Source organism: Trichoderma harzianum, assembly GCF_003025095.1.
Source record: "Trichoderma harzianum CBS 226.95 unplaced genomic scaffold M431scaffold_4, whole genome shotgun sequence".
Classification (NCBI taxonomy): Eukaryota; Fungi; Ascomycota; class Sordariomycetes; order Hypocreales; family Hypocreaceae; genus Trichoderma; species Trichoderma harzianum.
In genome coordinates this window covers 2611666-2638039 of record NW_020209252.1, presented here as the reverse complement: position 1 = coordinate 2638039, position 26374 = coordinate 2611666, and the positions used below count along the sequence as shown (strand labels likewise).

Genomic DNA, 26374 nt, shown 5'->3' with positions numbered 1-26374 from the left:
TCCGACGGCTTGAACTGTAAGTATCTCGCAACTGCAGATCTTACCGGCGGCATTTAAAAATTATTCGAAGGTACTCTACAAAGTGCAGGCAAATATTCTACCCTGAAAAACCCACTGGCCCCTTGTACCCAGGGCGCATTCGGAGGAGCTTCCCTCGCCAACACACCGTCCACCTACCTAAATGATCAAAGACATCAATGTCTAGGACGTGATGGCATGACTATCAGGTAGCATTGGCTGCGGATAGATGCGGATAGCCTTCCATCTCCTCATCCTAAGGGCCACGGAAATCACGACGGGGCCATCGGATAACATAGCCATTGGCCTAGGCCGACCCGATTCCCTTCCGTTCATTATGAGTACAACTACAGTATGCATATCGTATGAGCATCACGATCCACAAATGAGGGGGAGTTGCTTCCATGTAACCATCATCAAGCTGCGGTGCCAACAATTAGCAAATTTCAGACAGGGGTTCATCTTTGTGGGTCCGGAACATTGGCCACTCATATTAGATGTTGCTGAAGGATGATATCAGAGACCTCAAACTTCCATGTCAGCTAGCTTTACCCTGGCGACGGACATCTCCGCCAGCCTCATCAAGGTTACTGTGAAATACCGTTTCCCTGGAATAACAACAAATTGACGGAAGGAGTACCGACGGCTATTTGAAGCGACTTCAATGTGTCCAATCATGACGAAGACGGCATCACCAGGAACCAACAACCTTGATCGCCTGGTGTTTAAGGTGACATGGTGTCTTGAACCTGCAGCAGGCGTTTCCAATTCAAGAAATGATCACTGACAGAGTGGTATTACCCGGAGCTTCCCCCGCCATTTCTAAGCTTTTCGAGTCCATGAGGTTGCGGGGAATGGATAGTAATCTGAGTCGGATGCTCCTCTGCGAGATCGCTGTCTTAGAATTGTCCAACCAAGCGAGGATGGCCACGAGATGCCCAACAAAGGAGGAGGTCGGACGGTGCTACATAAATACCGGTCCCCGCAACAATGATTCACCAATGCTACTCACAGGGTGAGCTTCTTCACGTGGAATCTTCCGAGGTGGCACGAGGGCTACCTGCTTCGTCCCCAAGACCCGACAGTCGCGGCTTCTTCTTGTGTTAGTGTTCTGCTTTCTCTCATAAACAGAAAAACAGACTCACCAGATAGTTGGCGCTTCGACATCTCGACAGCAGCATGCATATTCAACAATTGGTGGCCTATTGGCCACTGTTGCTTGGATTGAGCCAAGCAGCGGATCAACACTCGTCGTTTGATGTCCTAGACTACATCGACCCATTAATCGGTACCGCTAATGGAGGTACGAGATTGTTTTTTGAGATATCTAGAGACTGAGCTAATCAATTGCACTGTAGGCCATGTCTTCCCTGGCGCAAGTCTTCCATGTTAGTATCCATCTATGAACATCCTGTCCCCATGGTGCGTGCCGAATACTGATTTCGATGGGCAATTCAAAGATGGTATGGCAAAGAGTGTAGCAGATGGCAATAAAGAGATTCAAGGAGGCTATGCATCAAACGATGGCCAGAGTATGCGATCCTATAATCCCACCCTGTCAAGAGAACGCAAGAATTGACCAACTTCAATAGTCACTGGATTCTCCCACATGCACGACAGTGGAACAGGCGGTGTAAGTCGAGCCCGAAGCACTTATAGAGTCACAAACATTCTAATACCAGTTGTGCTATAGGGCGCATCTTTGGGAAATTTCCCTCTGTTTGCCCAGACAGGTTGTGTCGATGACGATATCAATCGCTGCTACTTCCCTTCGACCCTGCGAGCGTCGGACAAGATAAACAGCTCCGTCGTGGCAAAGCCAGGCTATTTTGCCATACAGCTCAACACTTCAGTCAAGGCTGAAATGACCGTCACCAACCACACTGCGTTGTACCGATTCTCGTTCCCAACTGACGGAACCCCAACCAAGCTTCCTGCCGATGGAAAGACTCCTTATAGCCCTTTGATCTTGGCCGATTTGGCAGATCTCTCTGGTTCTCGAACCGATGCACTCATTTCAGTTGATGCCAACACTGGTCGCATCTCAGGCAATGGTACCTTTAGGCCGTCTTTCGGAATCGGCAACTACAAGTCGTATTTCTGCGCTGACTTCCACGGTGCCAAACTCCGTGACACTGGAATCTTTATCAACAACCGAGCTAGCAACACCCGCAAGAGCTTCCGTACCTATGATGATGGCCAAAATCCAATTCTCCCAGCCGGTGCTTGGGCTCAGTTCCACCCTCCAGCAAACAACCAGATTCTGGTTCGAGTTGGACTCTCGTTCATCAGCACTGATCAAGCCTGCCACAATGCTGAGAAGGAAATTCCCAACTTCAACTTTGAGTCTGTCAGATCCGATGCTGAGGATGCGTGGCGCAAGAAGCTCAGTGTCATTAAGGTCGACAACACGGGTGTAAGCGACTCCCTTCAGAGAACATTCTGGAGTGGCATCTACCGCACGCTTCTTTCGCCTCAAGACTATACTGGTAAGAGAATTGATACACCAAATAAATTATAGAGGCATCTCTCATTCGTTATTTTTAGGAGAAAATCCCCTCTGGAAGAGCAACGAACCCTACTTTGACTCATACTACTGCATCTGGGATAGCTTCCGAAGCACCCATCCGCTGCTTACCCTGGTTGATCCTCATGCTCAAGCTTTGATGATTCGCAGTCTCATTGACGTATATCGCCATGAGGGCAAGCTACCGGATTGCCGCATGTCACTCTGCAAGGGCTTTACCCAGGGTGGCAGCAACGCTGATAATTTGTTGGCGGATTCGTACTTGAAGGGCTTGAAGGACGGTATTGACTGGGATACCGGCTATAAGGCAGTCGTATCCGACGCTGAAGGTAACATTTACTACATTATTCCATCTCTAATGGCTATTTACTGACAGTTATTAAACAGAGGAGGGTACAATTTGGACAGTCGAAGGCCGTGGAGGCCTGCAAAGTTGGAAGACTCTTGGCTACATCCCAACTGATGACTGGGATCCCAATGGCTATGGTCTCTTCACTCGATCCATCTCAAGAACCATTGAGTACTCGTACAATGACTTTTGCATTGCTGAGATGGCCCGTGGCCTTGGAAAGCACGGGGATGCGGAGAAGTATCTGAAGCGCTCCGGGAACTGGAAGAACATGTTTGATCCGAACTCGCGTTCTAAGCTGAACCTGACCGGAACTCAAGACTACAATCAGTTTACCGACAGTGGTTTCACCGGCTTCTTGCAGCCTCGGTACCTAAATGGCACTTTTGGATTCCAAGAGCCAGCCATTTGTACCGACTTGTACAACTTTGAAGGCTGCTATCTCAACCCTGGCGGCCATGAGACCTACGAAGCAGGCTCTTGGCTCTACACCTTCTACGTGCCTCATGATCAAGCAACTCTCATCACGACACTGGGTGGCCCCGACCAATTCGTCCGCCGTCTTGAGTATATGCACGATACTCCTGGCTTATTCTACATTGGCGATGAGCAAGCTTATCTTCTCCTCTTCATCTTCCACTATGCCGGCCGCCCCGGTCTCTCTGCCAAGTACGCGCACAAGTACATCCCTAGTGCCTTCAACGATACCGCAGCTGGTCTTCCAGGAAACGATGACTCTGGTGCTATGGGTAGCTTCACGGCTCTTACCATGCTGGGTCTCTACCCCATGAGCGGACAAGATGTCTACATCATCATTCCACCCTTCTTCCCCGAGGTCAAGTTCACCGACCCGCGCTCAGGAAAGACAGCTACTATTCGAAACATCAACTTTGATGCTTCGTACAACAACATCTACATCCAGAGCGCCAAGCTGAATGGCAAGCCTTATAACAAGGGCTGGGTGACGCATAGCTTCTTCCTCGACGGTGGAGTTTTGGAATTGACTCTTGGGCCGAAGGAGAATACAAAGTTTGGAACTGCTAAGGCGGATTTCCCGCCGAGCGCATCGACGAACTTCTGGAACTAAACGAGAGTGTATAGACTACCATTATAGTAGTAGTAGTAGTAGTAGTAGTAATGAATATTAAATATGACTAGTTTATAACAGTGGCTACATCCTTAGTGATTCCTTGTAGTCTATATGTGTAATAAGCAATTTATTCAGCAAACTTACTTACACCCAAACAGCTAGCTACCCGTGATAGAGGATTCCTCGTAAGTCATTAAGGTCGAGAGTTTTAAACCATCCATGGGCCCATGCTTGTAGTGCCATATTTCTTCCAAAATTTTCCTCCTGGTTGTCCTTTGCCCATTGCTTCATCCATCTCTGCTTTTAGTACAGGGTTGATTCCCTTCCGTCTCATCTTCTCTTGCTTCTCAAGTGGGATTTTATGGACAGGGTGGTCTTCTGGTAGTTCTGAAAGTGGTCGATCCATGTTGGAACAAGAAGAAGGTGTTTTCCCCCATCTTAGGCCAGACTGAGCGGCGAGCTCTCGATTTTCGTGCTCATCTGTCTTTTCGGGCCTACCTAAGACAATTTTGTGATGAGAAGAGGACATTGTAATTATGGGGTAGATAATGTTCGGAACAGAGTTTTAGCAGTCATAGAATGCTAGCCTCCGGCAAGTTATATACTAGAATATAACAACGCACCGCTCTATAAAGTTGACTGAGCAATCATGATCAACGGCTTGTTCACAGTTCTATGACATAATTACATCTCCGCATGAATCCCTCGCTTCAGTCGAATCCAACTTGTGGGGCAATGGGCCTTCAGCTCATCTAACTATTTTGGGTGCTGACGGGCGCCAAGCCGCGACGATCGTCACTAAGCCACATCTGATCGATTATATGACGGGTTTCGAGTAAGCTCTAGGGAAGATCCGCTGTGAAATGACTTCTAGATTACTGAATACGTGTATTGATATGGTGAATAGGCTAGAATTTCACGCTTGGGAGCGAGTCAGGCTTATCTAGTAAATAAGGATGCGTGTAAGTGTTTCATACATTGTATTAATGCGTCGCTAATGCTATCAAACTATCAAGAATATCTAAATGAACTTCTAAACGAAGATTTGCCGCGTGGCTTATGCCTTTGCTTTTAGCAGAGTAAACTGCTCGCTGAAAGGGAAATCGTGGAAACCCTTGTCTAGCTTAGGAGTAAAAAACGTCTCACGCTGGTACGGCACAAGTTCGATGCCCTGCTTGAAGCGGAACGGTAGGTCTGGGTTAGATGTGTAAGGGCGGCCAATGGCAACAACGACATCGTAGTCCTTGTATTCCTCATCAACAGCCTTCTTGCTTGACTCCAACTGAAAGCCTCCAGCTACCATGACAGGGCCGGCATTGCCATACGCCTTGATGATTGGCGACAGGTCGTTGCCCTTCTCGCGGGATTCGACAAAGTGGATATATGCCAGGTTGAGCGGCTTCAGTTGCTCAACAAGGTAGATGTACTGGGGAACGGGGTCGTAGTCAAGATCACCTATGAAGTCTGCAAATGGACTGAAGCGGATTCCGGTACGGTCTGCTCCGATGGCAGCAACAACAGCCTTGGTCACCTCAAGGGCGAAGCGAGCGCGGTTCTCGATGCTTCCGCCCCATGCATCCGTTCGCTTGTTGGTAATCTGCTGGATGAACTGTTCTAGCAAGTAGCCGTTGGCGCCATGAATCTCGACACCGTCAAAGCCGGCAGCAATGGCGTTCTTGGAAGCCTGTACATAATCCTGGATGTACCCGAGGATCTCCTCCTCAGTAAGGGGGCGTGGCTTTCCACCATTGGCCTCGGGAATGTCGCTGGCAGACACCAGGTCATCACCGCTCTCCTCCTTCAAAACCTCAGCCTTGGCGGATCTTCCTAGAGCCCAAAGCTGGAGATAGATGTATGAGCCTTGCTCGTGGACAGCATCAACAATTTCCTTCCAGGCGTCGATCTGTTCTTGTGTGTAGATGCCGGGAACGTTTTTATAGCCACCAGCCCTCTGAGTGATGAAAGTGGCCTCGGTGATGGCTAGAGAGCCAGGGACAGCTGTCCTCTGGGCATAGTATTCCTTGACAGTCGGCAGAGGCACATGGTTATCGTCGGCCCTGAATCGGGTCATAGGTGCCATGGCAATTCGGTGGGCAAGTTCTATGCGGCCCACCTTGAGAGGAGTGAAGAGCTTGGACATGATGACGAGTTGATTGCTTTTTGACTTGGTGTTTAGTTTGATACTGAGTTGATACTGGCAAGACAAAAAAGTTCAACATCCATCTTCTTCTTGTGCCTTATATAGTATTCCATATTTCCGTGGTCCACGTATGTTCCATGGATTGCGCCATGATGCAGATTAGAAATCCAATTCTCAGCACAATTCCCCACCGTTCCGGAGTGCAACGCTAGGACTTTGTTAGTTGACCCTCGGTATATCTTCCGTCCTGAGTCAATCAGCGGGACAGGATATAGTAAGATACTAGCATGCCACGTGAAGCTAGATGCTCAATTAAATGAACTAGGGAGAGATGGGGTTGCATTCGTACCTAATTGAGTGCAGTTGCATGACTCATTCAAGTGTGACTATCGTGGCAGATTTTCTCTGATATTGTCACCCCGTATCAACTACTATGGGATGACAAAAGTATCTGCTCAATCCCTTCCCCTGTTTGTTCTTAGTGGAGACGGGATACTACAGTAAGGATCGAATGCACAATCTATTTGTCGCCTCGTACAGAGTAAACACTTTCGAGATTCTCCAGATATTGTACAAGCCTATGCCGAGAAAGGGACTTGTTCCGGACTCCATTGGATGAGCCATCTCAAGAATCTTTTTGTCACCGTATATCCAGTATCAGGTGTGACAAAATTATTCACGCAATCCTACTCTATGCCCTAGTGCCATCATATTGAGAAGGATCAGCTAACTGCACCATTTATTCTGTCATGCCACAGTGGGTTTACAAAAGATCTTCACCAACGAAAAACTAGATCCTTCCACCAGCGCTAACAATCCATCAGTGGATAATAAGTGTTTGACTTATTTTGTCTTTCCATCCCATTCCATGGGAGCGAGAAACACAAGGGTCAAGCAAACGACACATTCTGTCACTCTACGGCTGTGTGTATAAGCGTGACCAAGGTCAGCAACTAGAGAGGGATGCATATTTGTTACGGAGAACACCATGGCAATTTTTCCGATTCGTCAAGACACAGGATTGAATCTCACCTCTGTAACAGACGGTGGCTCGAAAGTACGTGGATAGAGGAGAAATAGATTCATTTTAGTTAACCAAGACTGGTCAGTCTGAATAGTTGGCAGTTTTGTGCGAGAAAGCTTAGTAATGGGCCGATAACTAAATGCCGCAAGCGCGCGCATCTAGAGACTGTAGAGAAATAAAGAGGAGGAGGGAAGGGAGGGAGGGAGAGAACAGATAACTGAACGTTTCCCAGCACTCTTTGGAGATGGAACGAGCCAGGGAGCCAGCTGATTACTGATCGTTGTTTGTCCGACTTACAAACGATTTTTCCAAGAATGCACCGGTCTTATAAATCGAAGACCATCGATCTGCGAAACGGAAACGGAAACGGAGCGGAGCGGAGCTTCGCATGTGTCAAAGCCTCCTGTGTCAACTCTGCAATGCCGAATTCCGCATCCCCACACCACACTGCTTACATACTAGCTCTTAACAAATATTCTTCTCGTGTACGGAGCATGCAACATGAGTAATGGAATTCATGCTCAGTCGAACAAACAGTGACAATTAGAGAACCAGCTTAGAGCATTATCTTCGAGATGTGTCATCGACTATCTACCACAAACAGAAAAGTATCAGAGGTAGAGGCATAAGAGCCTGAAGCAGATTGTCTGATTAACAATGTAAGGCGCATCATTTGTCGAAATCTATTAAATTGTGGCCAATGAGATGGCAGACTGCTCACACATCATAGATGCAAAGACAGAATACCGTTTGACTACTCCGTATGCTGGATGAATCTTCCAAACATGGATAGTTTGCCATGGTAGTCTCAATGATTATCCTCTTCTTACTCCGTACACTTCAATCGCAACGCATCACACCAAGGTAGTATTTCTTTCGAAAATGGCAGGCCAAACTCCGCCGACCGATCTCCGCGCGCTACGGAGACACTGACTCGGCATTGAAATTGTGCCGAGGCTGCCATGAGTTTGAAGATGTGGATAGGAGGCAAAAGGGGACGGAGTTGGAAAAAAAAATCAGAAAGAGAAGGGAAAAAAAGGCCAAATACAATTGCTTTTATAAAGCAGCTGTGAAGTCTTGGGGAATCTACTTTTCCAGGATTGATCAAGAGATTGTCAACTACAACCCCAACTCGCCATTTTTCAGCCACCATGACTGTTTCAGTTTCAGAACTCAAGCTCCAAGAGCCCATCACACTCCCATGTGGTCTCACGCTCCCCAATCGGCTGTCCAAGGCCGCCATGGCTGAAAGTTGGGCAGATAACGAATATTTGCCTGGCGAAAGGATATTTAAAATTTACGAAAACTGGGCCGAGGGTGGATGGGGATCAGTGCTCACAGGCAACGTTCAAGTTGATGTCAGATACCTGGGCAGTCCTGCAGATGTGAGCCCCAACGAGAATGTCGACAGGGAGAAAATCCTTGCGGCATGGAAGAAGTGGGCAAAGGCGGCCTCCAAAAACGGCACGCCTGTTATCATGCAGATCAACCACCCAGGACGACAAAGCCCTGGTGGCGCCGGCACCAGAGGATATTTTGAGAAGCCAATTGCCCCAAGTGCAATTCCCTTGAATATAGGCAATGGAATCCTGGCTAGGCTTGCTAGGGCATTTGTCTTCGGATCGCCAAGGGAGATGACTCTTGAGGATATCCAACGCGTTGTTTCTCAATTCGCAGAGACTGCCAAGCTGGCAGCCGAAGCTGGCTTTGCTGGCGTTGAGCTCCACGGAGCGCACGGCTACTTGTTGTCTCAGTTCTTGAACCCGGCATCCAACACACGTGAGGACCAGTATGGTGGATCTGCCAAGAAGCGAGCAAAGATTGTTGTCGACATTCTCAAGGCCGTGAGAGAGGTTGTGCCAAAGGGTTTCTGCGTTGGCATCAAGTTGAACAGCGCCGACTTCAAGAACAAGGAGCAGCTCGCCGCCTGCATCGAACAGCTTGAAGAGATTACAGCCGCAGGCGTCGACCTCCTTGAGATCAGTGGTGGTTCATATGAAGATCCTTCAGTAAGCTCATACCGCTCTGTGCTCCAAGCTTCCGGGCATTGATGATACAGAATAAACAGGACTAATCATGTTTTCCCTTAGATGATGCAAGAATCCAGGTCCGCCAGTACTCTAGCCCGTGAGGCCTTTTTCCTCGACTTTGCCAAGGAGATCCGTGATAGATTCAGGCACGTTCCATTGATGGTGACGGGCGGCTTCCGGACACGCGAAGGCATGGAGGCGGCTCTTCGAGAGGACGCTTGTGATATTGTCGGCATTGGCCGACCTGCCGCCCTCAACCCTTTCTTGCCAAAGAATTTGATCTTCAATAAAGAAGTCAAGAGTGAAGATGCTATGGCATATACGAGAAAGGCGCCGGACTTGTTGCTTCCAAAGCTTCTTGGCGTCAAGGTAATGGCCGGAGGAGCAGAGACTGTAAGTGTTCTTTTGAAGTTATTGACACACTGGAGAAATTTTTGACTAATTCAATTTGTAGTCTTGGTATATGAAGCAAATGAGGTCGATGCCAACAGCAGTTTAGTGTTTTTATCAGCTCAGAGCGTGTTATCTGTATATTCGAGCGGTTATTGTATACCCACGCTTAATGAAGGGTCGTCGTGTTCTTCAATTTCTTTTTCCGTTTACATATCGCAAAACAAAACATAGAATATGACCATCATCATGTATCATGGCGTCATTCGATCTGCGACCTTCTCATGCAAAGTAGTCCAAATACAGGTCCCAATGCTACACACCACTGCGCTACCATTACTAGGAATGTTCCAAATCAGTCAGCACTCTCCTCCCTCTGGATGCTCATCCAATAGATCTGTGTAACCAACATCTGAGCTGTATAACAATGCCGCCATTTTAGCGTTAATGTTGGAGACCAGGATGGCCGCACGCAGCTTGAGCTTCAGGCACGATGGTGGTCATTGCGCCATCGGTAGACTCGGAGGCGTAGTGTTACATTGTAATCTCTATTGGGTTCTCACAAGGTTGTGTATATGCTTGTTTGTGTAATAAGCTTAAAGGATGCCGGGGCCAACCAATTTCCAGTCTCTTTTTTTTCTCTTCATATCTTCACCCGTTGTTAGTTCTTGTAACCATGAGAGCCTCTGTATTATCAACATGGGCATTGTGCCTCATCGGTGCATCTGCAGCACCTCAAGTCCAGCAACGGGATGATGGAGGATTTGCCGACGGACAACCCATCAGCCCAGATGGGAAAGGAGCACCTTTTTCGGGTATGTTCATTCGAGTTTCACGGAGACGAAATATGCGAAAGCTCTAACAAGGGAGATAAGGCGGCACAAATCATCAATTGGACTTGCAAAATCCTAGTAACCTGGGCCAGCAATCCACTGACAACGGTGTCGTACCAAATCTCAAATGGAGCTTCTCCGACTCTAGAACGCGTATTCTCAAAGGCGGCTGGGTCCGGGAGCAAGTAGTAACCGATTTGCCTGCAAGTCACGACATTGCTGCCGCTCAGCAGCATCTGACGAAAGGGGCCATCCGAGAGCTACACTGGCATCGAGTAGTAAGTTTTCGCACTCTTTATCTCCCCATCTCAGCCTCGTTGTTATTTGGCCATCTAACTTTCATACCATAGGCTGAATGGGGCATCGTCTACGCCGGCCGCATCACCTTGTCTGCGGTTAACGAGGATGGTGAATACGAAGTTTCGGAACTCGGCTACGGCGACATCTGGTATTTTCCAAAGGGTGTTGCCCATACAGTACAAGGACTCGAGGATGAGAACGAATTCCTCCTAGTTTTCGACACGGCGGATTTTGACAAGATCGGGTAAGAAGAACATCATCTGCTCGTGCAAAAAAAAAAAAAACAAGTCTCGAGATAACTGACCATCACAGCACCACTTTCAACGTCGACGATTGGATCGCTCACACTCCCCGCTCCGTTCTCGCAAAGAACTTTGGAGTCGACGAATCTGTCTTTGATTCCATTCCCGCGGCGGATCCTTATATCATCAACGGGACGATTAGCACACATAATGTCACTGGGAATGGCCACAAGTTGTCTGAGAAGAGCACCTTCGTCTACCGCACGCTACAGCATCCACCTGAGAAGATTGGAGGAACTGGTGGCGAGTTCCGCAAGATTGATTCGACCAATTTCCCAATCAGCAAGACGATTGCAGCGACCTTTGTGACACTGAAGCCTGGTGCTTTGAGGGAACTGCACTGGCACCCAAACGTGAGTGTCTTGATCTTCCCCTCAGTCCATATACCTATACACAACCCTTCCTTCCCCTCGATGGGTAACATAAATTGACGAGTATATAAAAACAGGCCGAAGAATGGCTCTACTTCCACAAAGGCACCGCCCAAGCCACCGTCTTCATCGGCAACGCCGCCGCCCGAACGTTCAACTTCCGCGCCGGCGACACGGCCGTCTTCCCCGACAACTCGGGGCACTACATCGAAAACACGTCAAAGACGGAAGATCTCATCTGGGTCGAGATATACAAGTCGGATCGCGTGGCCGATATTCCTCTCACGCAGTGGCTTGCACTGACGCCGCCGGATATTGTTGCGCAGACGCTCAAAGTGCCGCTGGAGTTTGTGGAGAAGCTGAAGAAGGAAAAACAAGTTCTGATTCAATAAATATTCGGACTCGTTGGTCTGTTGCGTGATATTAGATAACAACAGAGTGAACAAAGAATATCGTCAAAATCATGAGTATTTGTTTCTCTATCTCATATATACAGTGTACACCACTCTGGGGTACCGAGATTGATCCCACAACAAATCCATACTATTAAATTATACAATCACATTTTTCTTTACTCCTTCAGCAGAACAATGGCCTCAGAATCCTGAACAGTAAACGAAATGTTACCGCTACGGTCAGCCCTGATGACCTTGCCCGACTCCTGGCCCTTGACGCGCTTCGCCAAACCGTTAGAGTCAGCATCATAAGAGAATCCGTTGAAAGTGACACCAGTCTTGTCAGTGGCGCCAGCCGCAGTAAGGCGCTGAGACTTCCAAGAAGATCCAGGAGCAACCTTGACGGTGTAAGTCTGGCTTGCACGGGTACCGTTGCCAGCGTTGTACTGTCTAAGGTTAAGAACTGCGACGCGACGCAAATCGCCGTAAACGTAAGCGCCATATCCAGAGTCCAAGTCAGCATCCTTGTTCAAAGCAAGCGTCTTGACCTCAATGGTGTTAGAGTGAGCCAAGAAGGTGCTGGCAGCCAGCTTTCCGTAGTACGGAGCGTTGGTGGCGAGAGTTCCTGAAGGAACCCAGGCGGCGTAAGGAGAGCCCACGGACTGGTGGAAGTGGATTCGCTTGATCACGCCGGTGGAAGCAGCGTAGAGAGAAAACTCCATGGCCCAGAGAGCAGCTCCGAAGACATCAGAGAGACCAGAAGCGCCGCCGCCGTACAAGCTGTTGTGCTCGCCGATAATGTATTCGGCTTCAATGGTAGAAGTCTTGGCGTAGTTGACGTGGCTGGTGATCGACTTGACAACGGCATTGTGGCTCATCAGAGTGTTTTGCAGGGTAACGCCGGGAACGGTGGCGCCGTTCATGTAGTTGTGGATGGAAACCTGGGTGATCTTCTCCGTGGCGTTGCCCTCGTCAGGGAAGATGTCGGCAATGTGCAGCTTAGCGCCGGGGGAGCTCAAAGACGGAGCAATATACTTGAGGCTACCGAAAAGGTCTGGGCAGGCCTTGTGGAGGTAGCTCTCAAAGTGCTGGGTCGAGTTCAACCACTCGTTGGCGTACTGAGAAGCATTGTACGTGCTAGGGCGTCTGCTTCCGCTGAACAGGTCAGGCTCATTTCCCATCTCCCAGAACTCGAGCTGGCCTCGAAGAGCCTTGCAAGCCAGTGGCACCGTAGCCTCGAGGGTAGCCCATCCAGAGGAGTTGTATGCACCGAGGTTAAACTGGTGAGAGTAGCGAGTGCCAGCGGGGAAGCCGCCGTATGACTCGAAGAAAGTCGTACCAATGCACTGCCACGCACCGGGGTCGGCATTGGGGCATGCGCTGGCTGTAGAGGTGGTCAAGGTCGGATCGTAGATGGCACGATCACTGTTGAAACTGTTAGTTAAACCGGCCGATGTTGTGAAAATCATGTCCATGCCGTATATGAGACTCACCCAGAGTTTCCACCAACTCGCACAACAATGCCGCTGCCCTGGAGCTCGGCCAAGTTGTGCATCAGATTGTGGGAGAAGGCATTAGGCTGGTGTTTTGTTCCTAAAGACCGAAAACAATACAAAGTCAGTTTACTTGAACCTCGACCATACAACATAGAAACTCTAGCTGCAGAACTCACCAGCAAAAGTAGGAAAGCCAATGAGCTCAAACGACAAGCTCACATACGAGTCAAACAGACTCGCAGCCGCAATCGACTGCGACAGCAGCACAGACGCCGGAACCAAGTACTTTGCCATTGTAGCTTGCCTCTTTGCTTGACCAGAATTTACTCGTACAAAGAATAAAACTGAGTCCAACAATCCTTCACAAAGAGCTCCAGAAAATAAGAAAAAGTTCGTCCCAGCCCCATATATACAATTATATCTGTCATGTCGTCATGCGATGCTACGCTGCCCAGGAACCACTCTCAACCTCCTGAGGTCCCTGAATCTAATGCAAGGCCCGTTCGTGATGACATGACAACCAAGGCAGCTCTCCGGTCCCCAAGATCAGTTAATCCATCTATAGGAACAATTTCCTCACGGCCGCCCCAGACGGCTTTGCCCGTTTCAGCAGGAGAGAAACAGCTGAGCTTCTTTGTATGTGCAGGGATTATCGGTCCTACCCTTGTCCTTCCCCCACAATCTCGAGGCTGTAACCCCCGTAGTGCTGATGCGACCGTGTTCGGGTCGAACTTCCCGGCAATGCTATAAGAAAGGAGCAAGTATGTACGAGCTCCTATGTATTTTGCATACGAGTATTACTATAACACCACTATTACTCAGTGCTATTCCTGTAGGATGACCGATGATCACTGGCACTATTTCTAGAACAAAAAGGAGATCCTACCTTGTTGCTCGAAGATCCGTAAGACGAGGCCCGTAATGGATCGACAACCGGATATTCGGATCAACCACGCACACTTTTTTCCAAAGACCAGCAACTCCTTGTCGCCCTGTCCAAATCTAACCATAACGAACGTTCTATTCCCCCGCATTCAAGGCGGCCGTAATTGAGGAGCTGTTCGATGCTAGGCTTGCTAGCACCAAATATGGGGTGCCATTCCGGGCCGACTAGTGTTTGCTCCATGTATTTGGTTCAACAAGCAGAGCAACAGAGGATCCAATAACACCACGTCCGTTGCAGCTTCGGGCATCGATGGAGACTTCTTCGGCACTCAACTAGGCCGTTCGACCGCTACTTGCTCTTGAAATTTCGTAATTCGCCCCGGATTATGATGAAGCACCCCTGCTGTCATGCCATCAAATGGGTTACCATTTCGGCTGGATAATTCCATCTCATGCTTCTAGTGCCAGACCGCAACTGCATCGGAGTTGTCACACAGCCAGACTATTGAAATCCGGAGGCCTTCACTCCGGACACCGTTCGACTCTTGACTGCTCCAGCTCCGACAAAGATGCTGTAAACCCGAGTAAGGATACTACTGGGTAAAGCTACCCCGGCCATGCCATCTATCATTACGCCATTCACGACACCAATCATAGTGTCATACCTTCTAAAGAAACCCTTTTTTTACAGAATCAGAAGCATACCTTCAAAGCCAGTGCGCCAAATCAATACCGCCTCCCGCCTCCAACAATGGAAATAAATTTAGAGCAGAGTTCGGATCGTTGTCGTTGCCGACGATCCCATCCCAGTACGTAGTATCCGGCGTATGCAGCATCGACTCCGACAGTCCCAGGAACACGGAATCCATCTCTCCTAATCGCGGAGATGGCCCACTTGGTAAACTTGTGTGCTGTAGAAGCGATCTATCCATCGAGCTGCGGCTCCTGGTCATGGTCGTATCCGGTGTGCTGACTCGCAAGTCAATGTCCCTGAGCGGCGCCGGGGATTTATTTAAAGGAGATCGTGCATCAGGTGCCACCAGGCCGAACAACTGACTCGAGTTTTCTGTGCGTCGCATCCGCTCTTGAAGATCCTGCCGTTCCAAATGCTCCAATGCTGTCGTGAGCAATGATTGGGCAATCAAGGAGTATTGGCGGGCATGGGCATCGTTCTGCGCAAAGTGGTCCATGGTTTGTATGGACATTCGAGTATACTTTTCCAGTATACGGCCGAATCCGCCCAAGAGACCAACACCAAGGACCAGCGACGCAGCAAAAAGCCACGATCTATAAACCATTAGTTCAAATCTTTGTGCTAGCAACAAACTAGAGTTGGTTATACTCACACAAGCAGAGGAGCCTTCCTCTTCAACACACCCCTTTCGATCAAATCCAAGACCGGATCCACCATCAAACTTGCGGCGTCGATGCATGCGTCCGCCAGCTTTGATCTCCCCGATGACATTGCCGGTCTGCCCGATGCAGCCGAGCCGTCGACAAGCCTCTGAAACAACTCATACATCAAGAATGGCCGTGAAACAAGCATCACTGCATAGTAGTACGATGACAGCACCTGGCAGGCTCCTGTGACCTGAGCCTCATTGCGAGCGGCAGGTTGTGCAATAACCTCTTTTAGTAGGCCAAGCCATTTCCCAGACCACCCTCTCAGCTTGAGGGATATTCCTTCGGTCAACTGCATAGAGATCTTTTTCCGCCCGTATACTTCCAGAATGATGTTTTCCAGTATCAGCAGGATCTGCACAGAGGCATTGAGCAAGTCGAACATCTCCTTCCCATCAGCTCCTTGAGCGTGATAAGGAACAGTGCAATCCACATCTGAAGTGGCGGGAGGGCGTCCCATGGAGCTGCTGAGAAACAGGTCCAGCACCCGTAGACTCTTCCACAGCTGGTCTCTCTGCTGGTGAATTTCGTGTCCAAACCGAGCATTCACCTCAGTTCGATGCAGGCCAATGGAATAGGCCGCCCTCGCAGCAATACCAAAGAAGAGAAAGGCTCCATTGATCTGACAGGAACACAGCATGTAAACCGTAACCAAGATGAAGGCTTGCACCGTCTCAACACCAAGACTGTCGCTCAAATCCGTATACGCCAGATCGCGAGCATACTCGAAATACTGCTGAGACAACCCGTCGTCCTCCGCCTGCAATCCAATGGCAAGAACAAGAAAGTGAATAATAGTCGTAACATTATCTGGCTTGTGCGTCAAGTTCGCCCATATCGTCAAATCATCCAGCAGCTTCGGACTGTCAAACAAATCCACCAAACTCGCTGTTGTCGACAAATACGCCGAAACCGCAGGGGTAACATCCACAGGCCGAACTTCAGGCATCCTTGGATCTCTTACTGATCTCTTGGATTGCCGTGCCGGCGCATTTTCCAGGACTGAGAATCGACTCGTCTGCGGCGCAAAGGCATTCTGACCGACTCGGTTCGTCACAAGCCTGCGCACCGACTGGAAGAAGGACAATGGCGCGCAATCCCCAATAAAGGTCAGTTTTCCATGGGCGTCACACAGCAGCCGAGCATCTCGCGGCACTTCAGTCTCGTCTTCAGCCACAGACGACTCCTGAGCCTGATTCAGTGCAGATGCCGACGATTGCACCCGATGCCGCCTCTCGCCCCCCATCGCCGGAGACGCAACAGAAGCAGAAGCAGAAGCAGACGACACGCCCACCCCAGCCACCGAAGACACGCGCCTCGAAGCCGGCGTCCGACTCGGTGACGCCGACCTCACCGACGAAGAAGAAACGTCCCTAATATCCCGATCCCGATCCCTCTCCTGATCCCGCGACTCCCTCACCGACGGCGGCGGCGACCTCGGCAGCTTCTGCGACTGTCCTTGTCTCCGTCTCCTCTGCGGCGAGTAATGGCACACTTGCGCCCTCTGCCGCGCAACGCAAAATCCGCATGGCAGTTTCCCGTCGCACTTGACTTTCCGCGCCTTGCACCCGTCACAGGCATTGGCGATGCGGCTGCGGATGTAGCGAACGGGCTCCGATCCTGAGCCATGGTCCATGTCCATTGGAGAACAAGGGAGGCGATTTTATGCTCGTAGTCGTCTGGATTGGCCAATGCGACGCTGCGGATGCACGGCGGTCAAAGAAATCATTCGTCCAGTAATTGGTTTGTTTGTTCTTCAAGGTGTAAAAGGAGCGGGAAGGCGGATGACGGAAGTACGGATGTCAGAAGGTGTTATATCCACAGAGTTTGTACGAAGTTGATGGTGGTGGATAAGAGCAAAAGCGGAAGCACTGTGCTAAGACAGATGAGTCAGGCAAGCTTATACAGTATTTTTGAAGATCATCATCACACTGTATTACACAAAGAACATCCCTTCCACCATTATTCTTCTCGTAAAGTATAGATAGGAGAAAGAAAGGGAAGAGAAGGAAGAGGAAAATGGGATACAAGAGATCGACAGATCTGACGTATTTATATGGTAAATAGGTATCCAGAAACTACATACAAGCAGATTACTTACTTGCCTGAGTAAGACAAAACCAATTACAGGCACTAGAGAAAACATACACTTGATCGTATCATCATTATCATCATCATTATGAATGAGAGCAAAAGAAATCAAATTTCTAAGCCCTCTCTTTCCCATACGTATGCATACAATCAAGTCATACACAAAAACATCTAGGTTCATCATATGCCAGTTCTATGGCCCAATCCTTCTCCCCAACGCCAATACTCATATATATCATCTTGTGACCTAAAAAGGCACAATATACCGTAACGCCGTTCCTTGTTTGTGAAACCAAAAAAGCCCGATGCTTGGCAAAATATAGAGGGCTAACAAAATATTAAAGGAAGTAATATATATAAGGAAAAGCAAGCGGCCACCGTCGGTATGGCCTTCATCTAATTGGCATACCTCCTCGGCTATCCAACCTTCGGTGTGCAGAGACGCCTGCAGCGGCAGAGCCTGGCCCAACTTTAATAGTGACACGGTGAGGACCTTCTAGACCCATCCCGTCACGTTGGGCAGCTCCGAGATTTTCCAGTCGTAGGTTGCTTCCCATGTTCATGCGTCTCGCCTGGCCAGTAGTGAGATGGTCCTCTGAATCTGGGGCTGAGAACAACAGCGGTGGGCTCTTTCGGCGCTCCAAGCTTCCTCTTCGAAGGCGGGAGATGCCGTTGCCGGCGCTGCCCATCATGGGCATGGTGGATCGTGAAGGTGGTCTCTCGATGGACGGAGGGGCGATTGAATTCACCCTTCTGGCCACGGGGACAGAAGTTTGGCCCACGAGACTCATTCTCCGGGGCTTTTTCGAAGCAATAGCGTTACGGAGTTTTTGCATATCAATCGTGCCGGACTCAGAGTCGGATCCCGAGCCGTTCGGCGGGTTATTTTCATCCATGACCGACTGCAGTTGATGGTATTGTGGGGGACTCGGTCGGGGAACCTTGCTTAAGGAGAGCGGGGATGAATTCTCGGCTCTAGGACCGTCTAGAGATGTTCTCAAGGGCGGCGTTCTGGCCACGTCGGGAGAGCTCGAAGAGCGGAGGTGCATACTCAAAGTAGGGGGTGACGAGGACACGGGCAGCCCGCTACCTACAGATGAGAATCGCGCGCCCCTTGAGAGGAAGCCAGCTTGAAACCTACCGGTCTTAGCGATTGGAAGGCTCGGTGCGTCCGACATCTCTAGGCTTATCGAGGAGTCGTCGTTTGAGGCAGCATCATCCTTAGGAACACTGTTCAGCTGCGGCGGCGAGGGAATCTTGCTCTTAACTACTGGCGATGGCTGCACCGAAGGGGAGCTGAAAAGGTTCTGCGGCGTCTTCTCGAAATCTTCCAGTGTGCCGTCCTCCGTCTCGTCGTCCCTCCACCTGACCCCTCGGCTCTTGGTGGTTCGCTTGACTGGAGTAAAGCTGACTCCCTTTTTCGGCATACCGAGGGCCTTACGCCGTCTCGGCAATGCCTTCATGGGAGTTGCAAACACATGTTCGTTTTGTACGGCCACGACTGCCGGAGGCACAACTGGTCTGTAGGCAGATAGGGATTTTCTCTTTCTTAGCGTTCGCCGTGGCTGGGGATGAGCGTCAGGCATAGCAGCCAGAGAACCATCGGGCTTGACCACCTGGGATGCTGCCGTGAGGCCAGTCTGTAGGAGGCGAGAAATGGCCTCTTTGGCGTGCGACACTGCGCTGTCTTCGTCCATCATCATGATTCCAGAAAGGGACGAGATTATTTCAAATTGGGCAGTGAGAAGCATCTGCATCATGGCAGCATCCCCCGCTTTCTCCTGTTCCAAAACTTCGCGATAGGCCTCGCGGTTGAACTCTGACTTGAGAAGTTCAGCCTCGCGTGTCAAGCTCTCAATTTCGCCGGTATCAGCACCCTCGGCCTGTTCAAGCTGTCTGATACCGTGAGCCAAAGCTGTGTCGAGATGGCGCTCCCAGGCCGATTTATCCAGCCTTTGATGAGTGTGATGTCTGCTGTTCTCCAGCTCCAGCATGATCCCCTGAGCAGTTTTACGAATGGCTGCGAGGCTTTGTGGCATTTCTGCGTCATTCTCCCTCTGGTCAGCAACTGCATCAAAGGCCGCGATCCACGCAGACAGCAGACTGATGCGCCTCTCAAAGTGCTTAAGTTTTCTCATAGAGGTAATACGCTCCTGACGCTCGGCACCTGCGTTGTCATACGCAGCCCGAAGCCTCTGCATGGCCTCTCTCGCGATGCCGTCTCGTTTTTCGTACTGCTTCCGGAACTTGGCGAAGCTGGTTTTCTCAGACTCCCTCTGTTGTGCTCTCAGTTCGTTAATCAGGGCCATTTGTTCGTCAATCTTGATCAAGAAGTCTTTCACGTGGCGATTAACGTTGAAGACGTTGCGAGTGACCTTGGTCTGGATGTTCTTCGCTCTGTTCGCATAACGCAGGGTGTTTTGGGTTTCGTCATAGTGAGCACTCGATGGTGAGACGCAGACAATCATGACAGTCTTGCAGTTGCCACCGAGTGAGAATTTGAGGAGTCGAGTGAGCTTGCTGTTGCGGTACGGCACGTGTGCCTTTCCTCGCGGGTCGCAGAGAGCATTAATGCAGCCTCCTAGAGCAAGAAGTGACTTGTTGATGTTGGCACCCTCTGTCAGGCGCTCGCCTCGGTTTTTGGTGACAGACGCACGCTCAGAGCCAGCCAGATCGATGATGCTGAGAGTTGCCATAGTGTGAGGCTCATTGACGTCGGCATTCCTGTCCTTTTGCGCAATATTGATCTGGAGCACGGCGTGGGATCGAGACGAGGTTGCGTTTGCTTCGGTCGGTGATACGGTTCGGTACTCGTTGCCCTGAACAATCATGTCCATGACCTCTTGGACATCCCGAGGGCGATGGCTGGTCAGGCCAGGAACGGCGACCGCTGCATTGCTGTCCTCGCGAAGAGGCAGGCCGGCCTTGCTGCCACCGGGCACCAGCAAATCTCGGATTGTTTCGTTGTAAATCTCCAGGTAGCTCAGCGTCAGCTCTGTAGACTTCTCGTGGCTGCGTTCTTCAATCTTCTCGAACAGCTCCTGCATCGTCAGGAAAATAATCCCGGGATGCTGTGCTGTGCCGGTAATGGTATGCGTCTTGCCGCATCCAGTTGCGCCGTAGGCAAATACAGTTGCATTATATCCATCCAAGACGCTATCGAGTAAGCCTCGGGTCGTGCCCTCGTAAACCTCAGCCTGCGTTGTGTTGTCGTCAAAGACTCGATCAAAGGCAAACACTTGATCTTTCACTTTTTTCGAGGCGGGAACGACGGTTCGGGAGAATTTCTGGACGGGGCTTTCCTCTGGCGGATCGAATATTCTGCAGCAGAATCAAGAGTCAGCCGATGGAGGGGACCACCAATGGCATTCGGTAAGCATGCTCACAGGCAACGATCGTCCATAACTTTGATAACATTTCGGATGCCCCCACGGTGAAGCTTGGGAGTCGGTGCCGAGGCGAAGGAGCCATCGCCGAGGAAAATCGTGCCATCGTCGTTCCGCTGCCTAAAGGTTGAGTGTGGTTAGTATCGATTCTACTGCCAGGAAGAAGAAGTCCTACAATGAAGCTGCTTCTCGGATTGTAAAAGGCCGGACTCGGACTGCACCATTCAACGTCAGCAAACCACCGTCCCTGCCAGAATAGAACAGAACAGAACAGAATAGACCGTGAACATACCGGCCACTGTGATGGACGACTGCCCCGAGTCGGCCATGGTTCACCGCTTCCCGTGATAGACTTCGTTGTGCTCCTAGCTCAAGGCTGCCGTGTTGTGTTCTCCAAGGTCGTGCAAATTGTTCGACACAGGCCCAATTCCCGATATCAAGAGGTCGTCAGTGCGCAATGATGCCTGGTCAAATCGGTGCTGAACGATCTAGATAGAGAATCGGTGACCAGGGGAGGGGGGGGGCGGCAGAGCTGAGATGGAGGAATGCCGACGGAGTTAAAGAAGAAAAGACACAGCCAGCCCCAAGAACCAGATCAAACACGAGCAGTAGCAGCAGTAATTCGTAGGAGATATCGAATAGTCAAACACAATGGCTGCAAACAAAAATGTCAAAATGGAGAGAGCGATTGGGCCTCAATTGATATCCCGTAGAGGCTCGATATGTACGAACAGAACAAGTCTAGCTGGACAGTGACGTGCCAATCAATCGGGTTTATTTGTTGACCCTTGTCAGGAGGGAAAATGGAAACTGGCGGTGTTGCCTGGACAACATCTAGCGCTGCGGGAAGCTCCACCCACAGGGCCTAAAGAACAGAGTTTCGCAGCGAAAGCTACCCTGCAAACTCTGGAGAATTGCCGGGATTAGCTTTAAAGAAAGCGCCAGCTCAACGGCCAGGCGTTGATGAGAATGGCGGTCAGATGGTTTGCAAAAAGTTCTATCATTTTCAATTGATGAGAATGAAGGTGTCGGTGACGAGCAGTGTGGAGATTGATTGGCCACAGACACAATGTACATGTGCTGTCTCTCCCACCCTTTTACGGAGAACGGATACACTGCTGGGCCTATCAAGTTGGAAACGACCAGCACATGTGGGATGAAGCAACACGACAGCATCGCACCCATGACATGCACAGCAGAACTTGCGAAAGCAGCGAATAAACAAATTGACCTGTACTGAAGCTACATTAACTTATGTACAAGGTACTACTAAAGCATCTAACACAAGACCACCAGGCGCCATGTAGACTTACCTGTTGCGTAATACAAGAGAAGCTTCGTCGTTCCAGCGCACCAAGCTTCTGCACCAAACTCTGTGCTACATACATTGGAGGTCGTCTTTTATCAGCACAAGCTGAATAATGTTTCCAGCACCAATAAACGGCTTCTGATTTTGTTTATACTTTCATCATTCGCACAGCAACACGTCAAGAATCTCGAGTGTCTAACCTACAGTACCTGTTCAAAAGCCAGGAGTTGTACCAATCCGCTTATTCACTCGAAACCATGAATGAGCAGCATTCAAAAGCTTGTAGCATTATCGCGACATAGATATCATCCTGATTTCTCCACGTCAGATCTACCTGCGTCAAATTCCGTAGATGCGTGAAAAAAAAAGTCCACTGTATTATACACAATCCCTGACGCCTATCCTTGTTAAAAGTGCCTTTGACCATTATTTGTAAAGCGAATTCTGCAGTTTGTGTGTAACCCTTCCTCGTCCGAGGGTGAGCTGTCCTGTTGGTTGCTCAACCTACCCAATAGCATTCTTTTGCACAAAATCAAGCTCCGACTGGCGTGTACGCATAGCGAGGAAGAGCTGCCATCTTCTCTTCGGGACTGAACTCTGCATCGTCGTAGATCATGCGGCCCTTCTTGTCCTTGTCCTTTTTGCTCTTGCCTTCTCCCTCCTCGCCCTCTTCCGCCTTCTTCTGTGGCTTGACACCGGCTTCGGCCATGCGAATCAACTGATCAATCTCATCGCCAGAAGCGGCAGCTTGAGATGAGCCGCCCCAGAATCCGGCCTGTGTGGGTCGTTGAGGCAAACCAGGTGCTCCAACGAGGCCTGAAGAAGGCCGTGCCGGAAGGGAATCTGAGGAAAATCCGTAAGCCGCTTGTCCATGCGGTTGCTGTCCAGGAAAGCCGGGCTGGTTGAACGATTGCTGAGGGAAGGCGGTGCCTGTCTGTACGACACCCTCCATGGTACCGCCGCTTGCTAACGCCGCTTTTCGCTGGACCCGATACTCGGCAAATCTCTTTAGGAGCTCCTCTGCTGTCTCAATCTTGATCTTCTTTCTCGGGTTCTTCGATTGGCCAGGCGGGGGGTTGCCGGTCGCAATTCTGCGGTCCTCCTGTGCTTGGTAAAAGTTTTGGATGATACGATTCCGGTGCTGTTCGAGGACTTCTTGCGGAATACCCTCCATGCCGAAGATTTCGACCTCGAGTCCCTGTCTATTGGGCAGCGCATTTTCAACCTGGCTGAGCGTCTCTTTGTGAACTTGGTTCAAGTGGACGGAGAGACCTGAAAGCGCGCCAATTGTTAGCCAGTCTTCTTTCCCTTTGCTCGCGAAACCGGAGCTCTTCTATCCACCAAGGCTCGCACAATGGGAAACATACCTCCGGCAGTGTTTAGGCGTCGGCCACATCGGTCGCATTTGAAGTGCTTGGCTTTTTGGTGGGAGATGAGGAGCTTCAAATCTTCGAAATCACGCTCGCCTATAGAGACAACATCGGTTAGCAGTGTGAAAAAACGAGACGCCTCGGGGATTGTGGATGAAGTTTGCACACACAGTAATAACACCATGGTCGCGAGAGGATTTCCTCGACATCGGGATGGCCGCGCTTCTTTTTGCCCATCTTGCTGCACTGCTCTGCTCAACGAGTGGGAAACAAGCAACGAATGCGGCGCGTTGCTAATCGGTTGCGGAATTGAGAGCGCCGAGATTCAATGGAAGCAAACGCGACGGATAGAGGCTGCGATTCTAAAGATGAACTTGGTGCTGTGGTGGTTTGTAGGTTGAAGCTTTAGTGATGGTGAGCTCACTGTTGGTTTGGAAGATGTGCCGGTTGAATCTCGGATATTCATGAAGTAGCTTTAGTGGGCCGAGTTCTATGGACGCCGCAGTGATGGATGTTCTACCAATTGAAGATATGGCAATGCTTTCTACTAGGCGCCTAACAGAGTATTTATTATTGTGTGAATTGACTAGCATCAGTAATAATGGATATGTGGCTGAGATGCCTATACGTAGAGTTCAATTGAATGCTTGCAGTTTTAGAGAGTGGCTGTCTGGCGGCTCAATTTGGTTATCCGGTGCTAGACCCCCCACGGTGGGCTTAGGTGAAGGTTCATACTGAGATGCAGAGGAAGTATCTTTTATCTACCTGGTGGTAAATTTCCTTTTTTTTTATATCTGGCAGTATCTGCTGACATGATTGTCCGTATCTTTTATTGATATATTAAAATTTGCAGGAATACATCGGATCGAGACCTTCATTCTGCCATAGGCTTCTGGGCTTGCTCCTGTCGATAAACTGGTCACAGCTCCATGGCACTTTTTGACTGTCAGCGATATTTGGTTCAGATAGTAATGGACAGAGACCCTTACCAAACGATTGCTCCCTCATGTCAGCGTGAAGCGACCTTCTCTGATTATACTTGTGAGTCCTCGCGACTTGCATCATCAGCACCGCCAGACAACATGTTCCTTCGGGCGTTATTATACATGACGTCTAAATCATCGTCCCAGATCCATTTCATTCGATCCTGGAGATTTTGTTTTAGACACTCTTCAGACATCGGATCCTTGAAAGTATTCGACGGAGCATGCAGATTATTTCCGTTTTCTCTCGACGTCGTCTGTACTCTTTGAGCCCGAGGGAGTCGAACTGATTGGTAGACATTTGTTAACCAATCCTCTAGAGTGCGAGGGCCTGAGTCGTTCAGATAATCCCTCAAACATTACCCAAGTATATACCCATCTTCTATAACCTGACCAACGCCCGCACCTATGGAGTGTCAGTAAATGATGCACAAGCTGCCTTGCAACACGTACCTTGATGAGGAACCATAGCATGGGCTGCATCCCCTAGTAGTGCTACTTTACCATTTGAGAATACCCACTTGTTGCAAAGAGGTCTATCATACAAGATCCATTTGAGAGGGTTTTCGTCCAAGTGTTGGATGAGACGGTTCACCGTAGGGTCGAAATCCGCGTAATCCTTCTCCAGATCGGATCTATCTCCTCTCAGTGTCCAGCTTTCTGTCTTATTCTTAAGTGATTTGCCATCAGTCGCGACGAATGCACCGAGATTCAGCAAAGATCCATCGCTAACGGGGTAGACAATAAAGTATCTGCCGGGACCAATCCAGATGGGAGTGTAAGTGTCCAGCGGCCACCAGTCCTTGATATCATCCGTTGGAACCAACCCGCGATATACAACCATCTCACCGAACTGGGCATCACCGTTCTAACAGAGTTAGCGCTCTGTATATGTATCGTTGCAGGGAATTTGGGTAAATGTAGCGTACATGGTAGTGTTGACGTATACGAGAGTGAATGCCATCAGCCGCAACAACAAGGCCTGCCGTGGTCACTGTACCGTCTGCAAAGTTTAGGACAATAGCGTCATCTATCTCCTAAGACTGGGATATGAGATACTATTTCAGAAGTCTTTCACGAGTGTTCAAAAACTCTTACCTCTATTGTCAAGCATTTCTTATTGGGGTGAAGAGTTGCAGCGGCCCTCTCTTTAATCGTTTGTACGAGGAGGGCTAGAAACTCAGCCCTATGCACCGGCAAATGTGATGGCTCATCACCATCTGCTCTGATCCTGACAGTCTCTTCACCAGTGTCGTATCGCCGAGCTGATAACCAACTGTCAGTCTTGCCTGCCATCGCATAGGTTTGCTCATAAAGTCCAATTTGTTTGATGACTCTCAAAGTATTTCTGCCGAGGCTGACGCCTGCACCGATCTCTTTGTACTCCGAGGCCTGCTCGTAAACATCAATCTTGACGGCAGTTGAACCACAGAATGAGTGGACACAGAGGGCCGCCATCAGACCACCCAGTCCTCCCCCAACGATCGCAATCCTCAAACTCTTGGAAGGTGTAGACATATTGTTGGAAACGAAAAGATCTTCAGTACTTTTGATCAAGCTTAGGCTTATTCGAATGGCAATTGGTTGCTCGTAGCATTAACACAGACTGTCTGCTTGGCGGAAAGTTGGGCTTTTTATTGTAGAAATCTATTGTTGTAGTGTAGGGATACATGTTGACACCTCC

General features: G+C 49.7%; 9 protein-coding genes across 9 annotated transcripts; 3 read left to right on the top strand and 6 right to left on the bottom strand.

Moving 5' to 3' along the window:
• Positions 1–899: 899 nt before the first annotated feature.
• On the top strand, positions 900–4066 carry M431DRAFT_506888 (glycoside hydrolase family 92 protein). The gene is made up of 8 exons (XM_024918876.1): positions 900–1120; positions 1171–1321; positions 1377–1406; positions 1479–1550; positions 1611–1651; positions 1712–2507; positions 2566–2874; positions 2933–4066. The coding sequence occupies exons 2-8, from the start codon at positions 1198–1200 to the stop codon at positions 3979–3981; spliced, it is 2421 nt and encodes an 806-aa protein (XP_024776831.1). The 5' UTR covers positions 900–1120; positions 1171–1197; the 3' UTR covers positions 3982–4066.
• A 975-nt stretch (positions 4067–5041) lies between these two features.
• M431DRAFT_80963 (hypothetical protein) lies at positions 5042–6124 on the bottom strand (the record flags this gene model as incomplete). Its single annotated transcript, XM_024922991.1, has 1 exon — positions 5042–6124. One exon carries the CDS (start codon positions 6122–6124, stop codon positions 5042–5044), a length of 1083 nt encoding a protein of 360 aa, XP_024776830.1.
• A 2175-nt stretch (positions 6125–8299) lies between these two features.
• M431DRAFT_4224 (hypothetical protein) lies at positions 8300–9677 on the top strand (the record flags this gene model as incomplete). The annotated part of the gene is made up of 3 exons (XM_024915034.1): positions 8300–9157; positions 9239–9571; positions 9633–9677. The coding sequence occupies 3 exons, from the start codon at positions 8300–8302 to the stop codon at positions 9675–9677; spliced, it is 1236 nt and encodes a 411-aa protein (XP_024776829.1).
• Positions 9678–10244: 567 nt separating this feature from the next.
• M431DRAFT_518845 (hypothetical protein) lies at positions 10245–11822 on the top strand (the record flags this gene model as incomplete). The annotated part of the gene is made up of 5 exons (XM_024920373.1): positions 10245–10383; positions 10444–10679; positions 10752–10945; positions 11014–11356; positions 11452–11822. 5 exons carry the CDS (start codon positions 10245–10247, stop codon positions 11764–11766), a joined length of 1227 nt encoding a protein of 408 aa, XP_024776828.1. The 3' UTR covers positions 11767–11822.
• A 75-nt stretch (positions 11823–11897) lies between these two features.
• Positions 11898–13559, bottom strand: M431DRAFT_15655 (glycoside hydrolase family 79 protein; the record flags this gene model as incomplete). The annotated part of the gene is made up of 3 exons (XM_024912955.1): positions 11898–13194; positions 13263–13362; positions 13442–13559. The coding sequence occupies 3 exons, from the start codon at positions 13557–13559 to the stop codon at positions 11946–11948; spliced, it is 1467 nt and encodes a 488-aa protein (XP_024776827.1). The 3' UTR covers positions 11898–11945.
• Positions 13560–14857: 1298 nt separating this feature from the next.
• M431DRAFT_4221 (hypothetical protein) lies at positions 14858–17193 on the bottom strand (the record flags this gene model as incomplete). Its single annotated transcript, XM_024915031.1, has 2 exons — positions 14858–15437; positions 15497–17193. 2 exons carry the CDS (start codon positions 17191–17193, stop codon positions 14858–14860), a joined length of 2277 nt encoding a protein of 758 aa, XP_024776826.1.
• Positions 17194–17610: 417 nt separating this feature from the next.
• Positions 17611–21769, bottom strand: M431DRAFT_112817 (hypothetical protein). The gene is made up of 4 exons (XM_024911852.1): positions 21321–21769; positions 21204–21243; positions 21029–21148; positions 17611–20963 (listed from the first exon to the last, which is right to left on the bottom strand). Exons 1-4 carry the CDS (start codon positions 21355–21357, stop codon positions 18035–18037), a joined length of 3126 nt encoding a protein of 1041 aa, XP_024776825.1. The 5' UTR covers positions 21358–21769; the 3' UTR covers positions 17611–18034.
• A 1100-nt stretch (positions 21770–22869) lies between these two features.
• On the bottom strand, positions 22870–23944 carry M431DRAFT_493621 (hypothetical protein; the record flags this gene model as incomplete). Its single annotated transcript, XM_024917139.1, has 3 exons — positions 22870–23609; positions 23705–23803; positions 23878–23944. 3 exons carry the CDS (start codon positions 23942–23944, stop codon positions 22870–22872), a joined length of 906 nt encoding a protein of 301 aa, XP_024776824.1.
• Positions 23945–25096: 1152 nt separating this feature from the next.
• M431DRAFT_81831 (hypothetical protein) lies at positions 25097–26208 on the bottom strand (the record flags this gene model as incomplete). Its single annotated transcript, XM_024923082.1, has 3 exons — positions 25097–25558; positions 25620–25727; positions 25789–26208. The coding sequence occupies 3 exons, from the start codon at positions 26206–26208 to the stop codon at positions 25097–25099; spliced, it is 990 nt and encodes a 329-aa protein (XP_024776823.1).
• Positions 26209–26374: the final 166 nt, after the last annotated feature.